At 36.2% G+C, this 15,717-nt stretch overlaps 1 protein-coding gene across 1 annotated transcript in view; it reads right to left on the bottom strand.

The window, feature by feature from the left end:
• Positions 1 to 2,490: 2,490 nt before the first annotated feature.
• Positions 2,491 to 15,717, bottom strand: part of LOC140138419 (uncharacterized) — a 58,615-nt gene continuing 45,388 nt past the window's right edge. The window contains 1 exon segment of the mRNA XM_072160317.1: positions 2,491 to 3,024. Coding sequence (XP_072016418.1) covers positions 2,792 to 3,024 — 233 coding nt within the window. The 3' untranslated portion in view covers positions 2,491 to 2,791.

Here is a 15,717-nt window from a genome sequence, read left to right as displayed (position 1 = left end):
TTTTTATTTTTTTTTAGCCATAGCCAAAATTTACTTAAATAAATAAGGACTAAATTATGATCTTTCATTACTGTATGAATTCATTCATGTTTTAAAACAGTTTGAAGTGTAAAGAAACTGTTTAAATATCTTTTCCGGATGGCAAAATTTCTGCAAGAAAAAAAATTTCTCATATTTCCAAAATTAGGATTGGTATACTTTTGAACAGCAAAAATATTTGGATGAGGACAACCAAACAACCTTTTTTTTTGGCCTAAGGCCAAGCAAAGTTAAACACTCTCATCCATAATCATCTCATTAAATATTCATTTGACAATGCACCAATAACAGCTGGCCTTTCAGCTGCCCATGTCTTTGAACTGCATGGTGTACTACGCATAGTACGCGGAGTGCGCACCCGTGCATTTAGACACAATCAATGCATGGTTCCCATTTTTCTAACGCTTGATCTGATTGGTTATCGCTATCTAAGTATATGAATACTAGAATGTTGTCCAGTGTTGGTGTAATGGTTCTATACTTTATAAGCTTTTATACTTTACCTCAAGTTCAGAAGTGATGTCAATACTTTCCATAGGTCCACTGCAAGCGTACCGACAAACTGCCTTTGTAGGTGTATGTGCATGCTCTGTGCAATTAACTTTACAGGTGCGACTCGATACTGTGACCAAGGAAATACACACCTACGTCACTATCAAATTAGTTTTCATGAAATTTGGTAGTAACATAGGTACGTGTCACATCACTACTCAACTTGGGGTTACCCAAAGTTTAAATTCCAAAAACAAGGACTTGATCTCCAAAGTCTCCACCCATGAAGAACCATATGTGTGAAACATACACAAGGACATTTCTCAAATATGCTCATCTATGCCGACACAATCATTTAACCCCAATAGTCTTTACATGTGTTAAGACAAAAACTAGTACCCCATAACTTGAGGTCAAATTTGGAGCTATGCTTGTTACATGAACTGATGAACCATGTCCTTGAAAATGAGGCTGTTGTTGCACCTATAATATGTAATCCCTATCTGATTTGATAATCTCCTCTACAACAAGCATATCATTCTGCTGAATTGGCACATATTGTTTATCCTGACATTTTTGCCAATTCACCGTGACATAAAAAAAATCCTTCTACGCCTTGTATGCCTACAATTATGGTTCACAATTTCCAGTAATTGTAGTATTTTTGTGACAATTATCATGTCAAGAATAAATGCATTTATGTATACAACATTCTCAGGTGAAAGACATCTTGGACAGTGGACACAAGGAGCAATCAATATTTGTTCTATGAGCTTTGAAATGTTTACCTTATGGGTAACTCATTCTATTCCTCAAGTTCATCATTATACTGCCCCGTTTTTGTACATGACAGCCTAATGATACTTATATAAAGCAAAAATGTGCGATTTCAAGAAAGAATATATATTCTAAATTGTTTTCCACAAAATGTTAGTTTTCTCTGATCACATTTATATGTCCTCTTTTAATTTTGAGCCAACAAATGAGGTAAAACAAAGAAATTTCATTCCAGTACCTATACATGTACAGTCCTTATTGAGCTATATGCAGCTAGGACATATAGGGTCCACAACTTCCCCCCTAATACTTTTTTAAATAAGTCGAAAAATATTTCACAAAATGTAAAAAGGTATGTATAGCCCTATTTGTTTTACACATGTGGACCAATTTATAGCATGAGTTCAGATGCAATGGTTAATTGTGTAAGAAAAGATGCAGTTTTAAAAGTTGCATCTGAGTCCATAGCAATCAGGTTTTCTTTAACAATCACATGAATAAACCTGTCCAACTGTATTGTTTGAGAGTTAACTCCTATGGACTCAGATGCAACTTTTAAGACTGTTTAAATTGGTCTTTTTTTTGACATAATGAACCATTGTGACTGAACGCAATGACGTGTGACGCTGTAATTTGATCCATATGTGTAAAACAAATAAGGCTACCCATATCTTTTTACATGTTCACATTTCGTCAAATATTTTTCGATTTATTCTAAAAAGTATTTAGGGGGAACTTATAAGTTGTGGACGCTACATAAGACAAAAAGCGATATACACACAGTTTATATGTCACTGATTCAATGATACACATGCAGAGACATGTCAGCCATCCCTTTATCGGCGAACTCGAAATAAAACCGGAGATCTCCGCATTTATTATAAAAACTTTAATTTTACAGTAATTAAAGCACTTCAGGCTTAGACTTCGCATGGTATTTTTGTACACCATTGGGTATTACAATCATGCAAAAAATTGAGTTCATCTCTGTGGAGAAAATCACACATTATGGCTTTAACAATGGACGGATATTGTATAAGGTACAACAAAATTTATGTGTTTGTAGCAATGCAGAATGATGGTTGCGATGAGGCCCTTTTCAGGAAATTCTTGTTTGCAAAATGATGTACAGAAATTACCTTACATGTGACACAATCTAGTCCATGGGGCCAAAATGCAAATTTGAAATTGAGCTAAAGGCAAAAATATGAAGGCAAAAAACAATAAAATACATAAGAAAATAGACATCACAGAACTTCCTAACTTTCGAACCAAGTGTTCTAGACCTTTAGTGTTTTCAGTATACGACCGCCTAATGTTTGTAGAAGGTAATGATTACAGTAACTAACATTTCAAACATGCCTCCTTTGGCCCCCATGGACCAGATTGTGTCATCATTTTGTTAACAAGAATTTCCTGAAAAGAGCCTCATCCCAACCAACATTCTATATACATTGTACACTGTTACAAGCAACTTATTACATCAAAACTGCTCTGTAGTAATCATGATCTCATCAGGATTTGCCATGAAGCTTTCAGCAAACTTGACGATTTCTTCACCATGTATCTCCCTTGTAGACTTCTTTGGCATCAGTATAAACTCTTCCACAGACGGGTAAAAAGCTGCATGTCTATGGTCCTCTTCATGGATGATACAGAGACGAGGGTACACATACAGAGAAGGCAGCAGGTCTTCTGTGATGGAATTGGAGTTTTCTGCAGTGACAACAATGAAAGTGATTTAAAGAGGAATTCTTGTAAGTTAAATAGACAAAAGTAATTTTAATTTTGAACTGAACAATTGAGGTAAAAGCAAAGAAAATTGGAATTTACTACCAGCACTGATGTCGCCAATGTGTGTCACTCCTTCAGTCATGCTACATGTAGGTTAAGGTCCTTTGATGTGTGTTTGAGTGGCCTGCACGCTATGAACGTACTGTGTTATGAACATTGTGTACATATTTGACTAGCATAAGGTCAAACAAAAAATAGGTTTGTCTCAAAGCTTGCACGCGCATTTTAGTATGGTCGTTGGACATTTTGACCCGGAAAAAATTGGTAAAAAGCTGATTTTTGCACCAGATAAGCAGAATATATCATAGAACATCATATCCAAAATCCCAAGAAATCCTCCTTGGGGAATTCGTTTTATCCAAGATGGCCGCCAAAATGGCCGCCACAACATATAATTAGCTGTATCTTAGCTTCTAAAGCAGATATGATGATGATTTTAGTGTCTTTGAATAGGTTTAAGAGGTCAGAGAATTCAAATTTGTACAAATCTAACACACTGATGTCTTCAATCACACTGAAATCCAAGATGGCCACCACAATGGCCGCCACAACATATAATTAGCTGTATCTTAGCTTCTAAAGCAGATATGATGATGATTTTAGTGTCTTTGAATAGGTTTAAGAGGTCAGAGAATTCAAATTTGTACAAATCTAACACACTGATGTCTTCAATCACACTGAAATCCAAGATGGCCGCCACAATGGCCGCCACAACATATAATTAGCTGTATCTTAGCTTCTAAAGCAGATATGATGATGATTTTAGTGTCTTTGAATAGGTTTAAGAGGTCAGAGAATTCAAATTTGTACAAATCTAACACACTGATGTCTTCAATCACACTGAAATCCAAGATGGCCGCCACAATGGCCGCCACAACATATAATTAGCTGTATCTTAGCTTCTAAAGCAGATATGATGATGATTTTAGTGTCTTTGAATAGGTTTAAGAGGTCAGAGAATTCAAATTTGTACAAATCTAACATACTGATGTCTTCAATCACACTGAAATTCAAGATGACCACCAAAATGGCCACCACCACATATGATTAGATATATCTCCGCTTCTGAAGCAGATATGACGATGATTTTAGTGTCCTTGAATATATTTCAGAGGTCAAAGAATTCCAATTTGTACGTATCTAAAACACTGAAGCCTTCATTCACACTTGAACCCAAGATGGTCGCCAAAATGGCCACCACCACCACCACCACCACGTGTTATGTTTAGGTATATTTTGGCTTATGAAGCAGATATGATAATGATTATAGTGTCTTTGAATATGTTTTAGGTGACGCAGAAGTCAATTTTGTATTTATCTAAAGTACTAAGTCAATTCTTCACTCACACTGTAATCTAAGATGATCCTCAATATGGCTAAAATCAAACATGCTTAACTGTACTATATCTCAGCTTCTGAAACCAATATAATGATGATTTTAATCTTTGAATAGGCTTTTAAGAGAATGTAGGTTTTAGGGGTTGCAGATTTCAATGTTGCAATTACTTAAAACACGGAAGTAAGTGCTCAGTAACAATAGAATCCAAAACAGCTGCCACCACATGATTTTCTATATCTCAGTTTCTGAAGCAAAAGTAGCTATCTTCGACTTCATCTGCAAGTATAATCGCCTCAGCGTTTTGGCAATTTTCTCCTCTACAATCTCCACAAGCTGTGACACATTTAAATCGCTTTTTGCGACAGGAACATCCGTTATTTCCACAAGGACTCCTGGAGGATAGTTTACATTTGTATCGTACAAACTTAAGCAAGCCTTGTGGTGCTGAATCTACATCCGTAAGGACCGGTGCTAGTACGGTGTCAGAGAGTTTCCAATCCCATTGATTTGGATCCAAGTTATTGTTTGTGAGCTTTCTCCAAAATATGACCTGCAAAAGAACACTCAGACTGTGAAAATACGCTGCTCTTTTTAACTAGGTGGAAGCTTTTGTGGATCAAGTGATGCTTTATTTGATGATACAATCGCCATGAATTAAGCGAACCGCAGACTGTTTAAAGAATATTCTTCTCTGCCACCACATAAGACAACAAATACTCTGATGCCATTTGTATCTGTTCTAATGTCGCCTCAGGATCGCTCATCTAGGATGATAAGCTATGATATCTGCTGCAATTCTTCTTATCTTCTGCAACAAACTTGTCTTTCCATGTCCAAATGTTGCATAAGTGGAGTCACAACCAACCACTCCATGCATGGATAAACAGGACCTGAGATGGAATGTCAATACTTCACCAACGTTGTTAATAAGGTCTTGAACTTTCCAACCCACTGATATCAGCTATATTCTGGTCCCCAGTGGCACTTCTCTTCCTTGTCTTGAACATTGAAGGAGTCTTGAAGGGTACATTCCACTATCAATGTGTCAGCATCTCCGGTACTATTGTGCACCATCCATCGACTCAGCGCAAAATAAACTGGGATTTGTTCTTATCATATTCAGCTCACAGAATCTATGAAGGTTCTCACCATGACCAGCAGACCTTCCTCTCGAATGAGAAGAACAACAGTCAGTTTATCTCGCTGCTGAGTCGATACTTGGAAACCAATGGTCAGATCGTGCCCAATAGTACTGGAGATGCTGACACTTTGATAGTGGAATATACCCTTCAATTTGCAAGACAAGGAAGAGTAGTAGCAGATGACACAGATATACATTTGATGTACCACTGAGACCAGACTATGGCTGCAGCGCTGATATCTACTTGGAAAGGGTTGGTGGTTTGGAAAGTTCAAGACCTTGTTAACAAAGCTGGTGAAGTAGTGACATCCCATCTCTTGTTTATCCATGCATGGAGTGGTTGCGACTGAACTTCTGCAACATTTGGACATAGAAAGACAAGTTTGTTGCAGAAGATAAAAGAATTGCAGCAGATATCATCCTAGATGAGCGATCCTGAGGCGACATTAGAACAGATTGGTACAGGTGGCATCAGATTATTTGTTGTCTTATATGGTGGCAGAGATGAAGATTCTTTAAACGGTCTACGGTTTGCTTAATCCATGGCGATGGTATCATCAAATAAAGCATCATTTGATCCACAGCTATCTACAAAAGCTTTCACCTACTGAAAGAGCAGCATATTTTCATAGTCTGCGGATTGTTTTACAGGTCATACTTTGGAGAAAGCTAACAAACAATGACTTGAATCCAATTTAAAGCAATGGGGCTGGAAACACTCTGACATCGACTAGCACCGGTCCTTACGAATTTAGATGCAGCACCACATAGCTTGTTAAGCTGGTACTATACAATTGTAAACATTCCTCCAGGAATTCTTGTGTAAATAACGGATGATCCTGTCGCAAAAATGGACTTAAATGTGTCACAGCTTGTGAAGATTACACAGGAGAACATTGCCAAAACGCTGAGGCGATTATACCTGTAGATGAGAACGAAGACAGCTACTTTTGCTTCAGAAGCTGAGATATATATTCACATGTGGTGGCAGCTATTTGGGATTCTATTGCGACTTGCACTTCAGTGTTATAAGCCCGGGTTTAAGTAATTGCAACAATTCTCTGACCCTTAAAACCTACATTCTCTTAAAAACCTATTCAAAGATTAAAATCACCATTATATTGGCTTCAGAAGCTGATATATTTAGCTAATCATGTTTGATTTTAGCAATATTGAGGGCCATGTTGGATTGCAGTGTCAGTAAAGACATATACTTATGAAGATAAATACAAAATTGACTTCTGCGGCACCTAAAACCTATTCAAAGACACTAAAATCATTATCATATCTGCTTTATAAGCCAAAATATACCTAAACATAACACGTGGTGGTGGCGACCATTTTGGCGGCCATCTTGGATTCCAGTATGAATGAAGACTTCAGTGTTTTAGATACGTACAAATTTGAATTATTTGCCTCTGAAATATATTCAAGGACACTAAAATCATCATCATATCTGCTTCAGAAGCGGAGATATATCTAATCATATGTGGTGGTGGGATTTTGGTGGTCATCTTGAATTTCAGTGTGATTGAAGACATCAGTATGTTAGATTTGTACAAATTTGAATTCTCTGACCTCTTAAACCTATTCAAAGACACTAAAATCATCATCATATCTGCTTTAGAAGCTAAGATACAGCTAATTATAGAAGCTTGGATTTCATGTGATTGAAGACATCAGTGTGTTAGATTTGTACAAATTTGAATTCTCTGACCTCTTAAACCTATTCAAAGACACTAAAATCATCATCATATCTGCTTTAGAAGCTAAGATACAGCTAATTATATGTTGTGGCGGCCATTGTGGTGGCCATCTTGGATTTCAGTGTGATTGAAGACATCAGTGTGTTAGATTTGTACAAATTTGAATTCTCTGACCTCTAAAACCTATTCAAGGACACTAAAATCATCATCATAATTGCTTTAGAAGCTAAGATACAGCTAATTATATGTTGTGTCGGCCATTTTGGTGGCCATCTTGGATAAAACGAATTCCCCAAGGAGGATTTCTTGGGATTTTGGATATGATGTTCTATGATATATTCTGCTTGTCTGGTGCAAAAATCAGCTTTTTACCAATTTTTTCCTGGTAGCCACTGTTTTTCCTCTTCAACGACCACACTAAGAAATGCAGACAATTTTTTTATATAAAAAAAAAAAATTTTATAGTTTTTTCCGGAAAAATTTGGCGAAAATCAGACTTTTTTCTCAAAATACCATAAAAATACCTTGGGAATAATAATAATAAAACTTTTAAAAAAAATTGCATTTCGCATTTGTTTTCAAACCACTTGTGAGCTTTGAGACGAACCTTTTTTTTGTTTGGCCTTTTGGTTTTTTTTTTGCTTACTCACTTACTTACTAACTGACTAACCTTTTGGTCTGAAATGACCATATCTCAAAATGCCACGAAGGTAAGACCCCCCAGTAAAGTAAAGTATATTATAAAATATTTCTCCACCCAGGGTGACACTCATCATAAGACATAGGTCAATTTGATATTTGTCCTTTTCATATCTCCAAAGGCCAAGAAGGTATGACCACCCAAGTGGTTTCAAGTGAAACTGGAATTACGCGGTTTGTAATTAAGGTGACCCCCCACACAAAGGTGTGTAAATAACAAAGGTTTGTAAATACAAATAATATGCAAACAAGCTCAATAATATTAAGAAATTGAAAAATCACACCAAAAGAGACATACATGGAGAGGTTACAGATATGAAAAACCCCTAGCTCCAGGTGAATCATACTATTAGTTATTAGGTGAGGTTTGGGGGTGTTACGGATTATATCACTCCTAAACCGAATCTAATAATGATTTTATCATACCGTACAAATAATCTCACATAACGAAAAAATATATTCATGGGTGTAATTCTTGCCTGGAACAATTTTACTCATTATTATGTTTTGATGAATCCAAGTGTGTGAAAATATTGGATCCAACTCATAATAATGATAAAATTGATGCTTTACTAATATTTATTGGTTCGCTATGAGTTTTAAAATATTGGACTCGACTCACGCCTTATCCAATATTTTAAAACTCATAGCTCAATTCAATAGATATGGGCTCAATTGATCCAATTTTATATCAAAACCGTCTACACAATAAACTTCATAAAGTAGGCCTAATTCTCCAAAAAAGCTTGAGAGCTCAACCAGCACGGTCATCTTCCACACTCAACTCTGCTTAGATCACTGAAACCTGCTTTTTGTGCAAATTTCCTTCAACAAAGCTCTTTGTATTATTTGGAGTGGCAAATCTCAGTGAAATCCATGTTTCAATACAGACACACCATCATTGCATCCTATTATTGAAGCGCCATGATTGTTATGTAACAATTCTTTGCTGTGGAGTTGTCATGCAGAGCCGCGCATGCGTATGTCCTTACTAACATGATACCGTGAGTTGAGACGTGCATGTGACGCGCTCAGCAGGTATGATACCAGATCTATCATGCCAGTAAATTAAAAAGGTACAGGATGCAAGATCCTGCTTATTGCGTTGGAGCTGCACAGTGGATTAATGAATTTGCTCCCACCCACAAAACCAGCCAAACAAACAAACAAACAACCAGGCAGGCAAACGGGAAACCATCTGGATGATAATATAAGCCCCACATATGTGTGGGGGCCAAAAAGTAAAAAATATATTAAAAAGTGACACTCCTCATAAAATAATTTCCCCACTGGGCGTAACACTCCCAGGCAAATAGAAGGGGAAAAGAAAAGCACAACAAAGTAGCTAACATCGTAACTTCAATAAAATTTCATTTTTCAAACACTTGGCAGAATGAAAAAGTTGTCTGTTTCTTGATATCAACTACTAAATCTCACTTAATGAAAAGTAGTCTTTTTAAGATAGATTTCACTGGAATGGTTCACAAAAAACAGACTTTGCACTTAAGTAAAATCTTTCAAGGATGAACTGTAAAATTGTGAAATGTTTGTGTGTAAGAACATTTCACGAATTTTGCGCGTGTATGAACATTTCACTAATTTTGCGTGTGTATGAACATTTCACGAATTTTGCGTGTGTATGAACATTTCACAAATTTTGTGAGTGTATCAACATTTCATGAATTTTGCAAGTGTATGAACATTTCATGAATTTTATGCGTGTATGAACATTTCATTTAATTTTGCGTGTGTATGAACATTTCACGAATTTTGCGCGTGTATGAACATTTCACGAATTTTGCATGTGTATGAACATTTCACGAATTTTGCGTGTGTATGAACATTTCACAAAGTTTGCGAGTGTATGAACATTTCACGAATTTTGCACGTGTATGAACATTTCACTTAATTTTATGCGTGTATGAACATTTCATGAATTTTATGCGTGTGTATGAACATTTCACTTAATTTTTGAGTGTATGAACATTTCACTTAATTTTGCGTGTGTATGAACATTTCACAAATTTTGCGATTGTATGAACATTTCACACATTTTGCGCGTGTATGAACATTTCACAAATTTTGCGTGTGTATGAACATTTCACAAATTTTGTATGTGTATGAAATTTTGCGCGTGTATGAACATTTCACAAATTTTGCATGTGTATGAAATTTTGCGCGTGTATGAACATTTCACAAATTTTGCGTGTGTATGAACATTTTACACATTTGGCGAGTGTATGAACATTTCATGAATTTTATGAGTGACACAAATTAATGAAATTTGCTCGATTGTTTGGGAAAATAGCTCAATTTTGTCTAACTGTTGCCAAAAATTTTGATATTTCTTAAATTTTTGGGGAAAATTTGGAAAAAGTAAGACAATTTGTGTTAAATTTGGCTAAAAATTTTGAGTTTGCGAGTGTATGAACATTTCACGAATTTTGCACGTGTATGAACATTTCACGAATTTTGCGCGTGTATGAACATTTCATGAATTTTGCGTGTGTATGAACATTTCACGAATTTTGCGAGTGTATGAACATTTCACGAATTTTGCGTGTGTATGAACATTTCACAAATTTTGCGATTGTATGAACATTTCACACATTTTGCGTGTGTATGAACATTTCACAAATTTTGCGTGTGTATGAACATTTCACAAATTTTGCATGTGTATGAAATTTTGCGCGTGTATGAACATTTCACAAATTTTGCATGTGTATGAAATTTTGCGCGTGTATGAACATTTCACAAATTTTGCGTGTGTATGAACATTTCACACATTTGGCGAGTGTATGAACATTTCATGAATTTTGCGAGTGACACAAATTAATGAAATTTGCTCGATTGTTTGGGAAAATAGCTCAATTTTGTCTAACTGTTGCCAACAATTTTGATATTTCTTAAATTTTTGGGGAAAATTTGGAAAAAGTAAGACAATTTGTGTTAAATTTGGCTAAAAATTTTGACTCAGTGTTGGTATATCGATGGGTCCAAATTTCTAAAAAAATTGGTATTATATTGATGGGTTCACTTTCAAATCTGGACGGCTCACTAAACCAAACTTGAGTACCCCTCCCCCGGGTTCCAACGAGTGAAGTAAGTCTAAAGAGTTAGACACTTTTAAAGGACTATTAAGGAAAAATCATCAACATTCAGAAAATGTGCATAGACAAAATGGGACATTTTACATAAAATCTAATATCTCTACTTAAGGGTGGTATTAACCCTGGAATTATGGAAACCTGTGGGCCTTACTTCTAAATTGTTGGTCATAAGTATATAAAAGTATACCGTATTTAGAATAGAAATGACAAATTTTGGCAAAAATGCTCAAATGCATTTTTTTGCCCAAATTTTTCGGTCATCGTAACAAAAAATTCTTACGTGAGGCCTACAAAAAAATTTTAGGATCGCTTTTTTTATTTTTTTAATTTTTTTTTTGACCAACTTTGTCAAAAATATTTGAAATTTCAGGTTTTTTATGATTTTTTTGCAAAATTTAGCATTTTTCAACAATTTTTTTGTGAAAATTGTCATAACTCATACTCAACAACGTGAGGTCCAAATTGCGAGCTATGAATGTTGAATGGAGTCATTGAACTTTGCCATTGGAAATGAGAGTATTATGGCTTGCATGTGTTGCCATGATTTGCTTTTCGGGGTTCAGAGCAAAAAAGGTCTATCTGTAATAGCTGCCAGGTGTCATATGTGTACAATATAGAATGCACTAAGGCCAAAAAAAAAAGTTGTTTGCTTGCCCTCGTCCGACCGACCGTCTCGGCAGTCCCGACCATAGAACTTTTTTGTTTTGAAAAAAGGTGTTTTTTTGCGATTTTTCCCAAAAATGGCATGTATTTTTCGTCTGAAAAACCGATGATTTAAAAGAAATGTTGTAAAATACCATATCCTGCATGTCCTGCTTGAACCATTAATTGCATTCGCCGATTCGGTATTCGCCATGTCTGTTTCTGGGAAACGGAAAAAAAACAAAACAAAAAACTTTTCCCGACCGACCGACCCAATTTTTAAAATCCATTCGAGGGCAAGCAAACATTTTTTTTTTTTTCTTGGCCTAATGGTCAAATTGTTTATCTAGGATGTAAATGGGCAACATAATCATTTCCTGAAAATCCATGTGGTCCTTGGACAGGTGGGCGAGGGTTTACATGCAGTATTGAACATTTAGCGGGTTTGTCCGAGGCATAGGCTGCAGGGTATCACTCCCTTCCTAAAATTTTTTTTGTCTATTTTTATAACGAATTATCATCATCCAATTCCGGAAATACATTTCCAGATTTTTTTTCTGGCCAAATTTCCGTAATTCAGATAATTGGCGGAAGATTTACATCCCTGTATAGGGCAGCTATTGCAGATAGGCCTTTCTTGCAACAAACTCCTGATTTAATGAAACCAAAGTGTCTAATAGCTCCTATAACCATATGGGTTTGATTTGGTACACAGCTATAGTGGCAGGATAAGAGGGCGGGTTGCAATTATCAAACTTTCCCATTTAATTTCCTGAAATAACACAAAATCTAAATTACAGAAAAAAAGGGGCTTGAACAAGCATTTGTGAGGTATTCATGACTTTGTATAATACAAACTCCATGTTACTCTATTGCAGGCCTGTATGCGTGATTGTTGACCTTTTTGGACCAAAAAAGAATAAAAAACAAATTGGGATTTTTGGGGGCATTTTTATACAAATTGGAGGCAGGCACCCTCCACCATACGGGCCCAGCCTGACTCTTGTGTGTTTTGTTCTGGCACTTAAATTTGATCACTGTTTAAATATGCAGCGTAAGACATTTTTTATGCATAGCATTATCAGCCCGGGATTATCAGCTTGCACTACTTGATTTTTGTTACATTTGCATACTTCATTCACTGTATAAGTCTATGGCATAAAATTACTACACATTTCCAAAATTGTGTAGCAAAGTGATCAAAGCAGTCAAGTTAGCTCAATAGCAGTCAAGTTAGCTCTACTAAGGTGCGAGAATTTGCAGGTTCGAACCCAGGCGGTGCCTAGTATGCTCTCATGGAAAAAATGAGTTAGCTCGAAATTCCCCTGGATAAGGAACTTACTGCTAATTTGTCTTGTTGTAACCGTACGAAACTCAGGGAGCTGATCCTGGTTGCGAAGGTTATTTGTGGAATGTCTAGGGTGTGCGCTCTTGAAGTGGCAATGTCCCCGAATTTGATCACAATTGTTAGGATCAAGTTTGTTAGGAACAATAAAAGGTAAAACTTACAATATGTTTTATGGCAAAATTAAGGTGGTACTACGTACACCCCCTGATCAATTTTGTGGGTAATTTTGCATTTTTCTCAAAAAAATAACTCTGGATCCGCCACTGGCCAGCAGGGGGTGGGGGCAGAGTGCTCCCCCTGAAAAAAAATGAAAGACAAAAGTGCCCCTCTGTCAAAATGAAAGGGAAAATCTGGAGGGCAAAGGAAAAGAAAAGGGGCAGGGAGATCCTTTTCCACCAAAATTCACCCCAATAATGACCAAAAATAGTGTAAAATACACATTTTTTTGCGTGCTGCGTGCGCACATCGTCTCAATAAAGCCTTTTTGACTGCTATTTTTTCCATCTGTGCCCCCTGTGAAATTTCATTTTGCGCCCCCCTGACCAAAAAAGCTGGCTACGTCCCTGATGTGCTGTCATGATAAAACAGCACGTATTCCAACACTTTACTTGGAAACCCATTTCTTGTCCTTCATACAATGCTGCTTTACTTGGAATACAAGCTACAAGAGCTACAATGTACTAGTACTCAAAATATCTTAATATCATTTTGTTTTGATCAAAATTAATAGTTTGAGCCAAATGGTTCAAAATGGTCTCAAAAACAAATGACCTGCACAATACCAAATGAATACTTATTTTTTAAATGCTTTATTCTCAAGCAGCTAAATATGCATGTAGGCCTGCTGGCTATGCAACAACAAAAGGTTCTTTTGGTCTGCAATTAAAATGTTCAGGCGTTCTTGTACAAGGTATTACAATCATGCACATCTCACAATAGGCACATCAAATTGCAATTCATCCTAATCATCAAAATCAATAAATACATCTTAAAATATAAATAGGAATACTTAAATTACTTTTCAACAATTTATTGGTAAACAAATAATGAATTTTCTAACAAATTAACCATTGATAACTTGAAAATTATAATAATAATTGCAACACAAAATTGAACTCTGTACTATTAATTGCCAATAATTAATCGGAAAGAGTGATTTGGGAGGTTTTGTGGTACTCTATGCATTTACATGCAATGTACATGTTGCTGTTAAATTTGTCAACAATCAATCAGAACACAAGATATTGTACCAAATGAAAAATAAGCAAAGTTTGAATTGAAATTATGAAATTTGAGAATTAAATCTAGAAACATTTATTTTACCTATTTTTCAGTAGGCAAAATAAAATTACCAGGATATAAAATACAGTAATTTACCAATTTAGAACACTGGGTCCTTTTTCCATAACAGGGCTGTGGTGTTATTGCTTTTGCCTCTGCAGTGGACAACTGCAAACAGTTTTTGTGAAAATGCACTAACTAAATCAAAATATCATACAAGAAATCTCCCAATTTATGCTCTTGCTACGCCCCTGATAAGACCAAATTGTTAATGGACACAAATGATCCCCCACCAACGACACACCCCCCGACAGAGGATGATGGACACACAACTTATGATGCCATAAGGTCTTTCCTTTTAGACAACCTTATAATGAGTAAGTCTAATTTGTATCATGTATTTTCAGCCTCATATTCAATTCACAGGAATATGATCTTCAAAACATCGAGTGTCCTAACAATTTTCACATAAGATTGTGTGTACCAAGGGCGGATTTAGAGGGGGACACATGCGCCCCCTCTAATTTTTGCAGAGCAGCGCCTGATTCTGTGTATTTTTGCAGAGCGGCGCCGGGAGCGGCGCCTGGATCCGCCCCTGGGTACAATTGCCCCAAAACTAACTTTCATGAAAGACTCGTGTACAACCTAAAGCCACCACTCTGACACACATGAGTTGATATAATACGATTGACACAAATTTGCTGTCAAATAAAATAGACTATATAAACCAAAAGAATGAATAAATTGTTGATATCCTTGCAAGGCGCACTGATGTGTGTCATAAGACGTAGTACACTAGTGTGTCTGATGACGGGTGCACATCATAATCATATGAATCACTAATTCAACATAAATTAGTGACAAGAACAAGACACACAGTTTGTGTAATATCTGTCACAATGCATTGTATCAAATTCCTAAACAGGTTTTTTGCACACCCTGGTATATGACAGCTCAAAAAATGAAGGGTTCACACTGGTCCCGGTGGGGGCATGATAAAAATGTTCCTTTTTAGAGAATTATCACGAATCGTGCAAATCATGTTTGGGGTGGGTCAAAATGCCTTTTTCTAGCAAAATGATTGTTTTTAAACTTCTACTTGGTGTGTTTAAGGTTGTTTATGTTGGTGTGTTTATATAAGAACCCTAAGACAATGGGCAACACGTTTATATATATGTCACGTTGCAGCTGAAAGAAAGAAGAAGACATACAAAAGTATGCATATCATTCTTGTGCTTGTTAATTACACACCATGTAAGAAGCCATTGATGAGAAATTATACAAAGAGAGTGTCAAGACACACAGCGGGGCAAAATCTGTAGGCGAGACTTAAAGCCATAAAGTATGAT

This window comes from Amphiura filiformis, chromosome 2 (assembly GCF_039555335.1).
Source record: "Amphiura filiformis chromosome 2, Afil_fr2py, whole genome shotgun sequence".
NCBI lineage: Eukaryota > Metazoa > Echinodermata > Ophiuroidea > Amphilepidida > Amphiuridae > Amphiura > Amphiura filiformis.
This window is presented reverse-complemented; position numbering and strand designations above follow the sequence as displayed.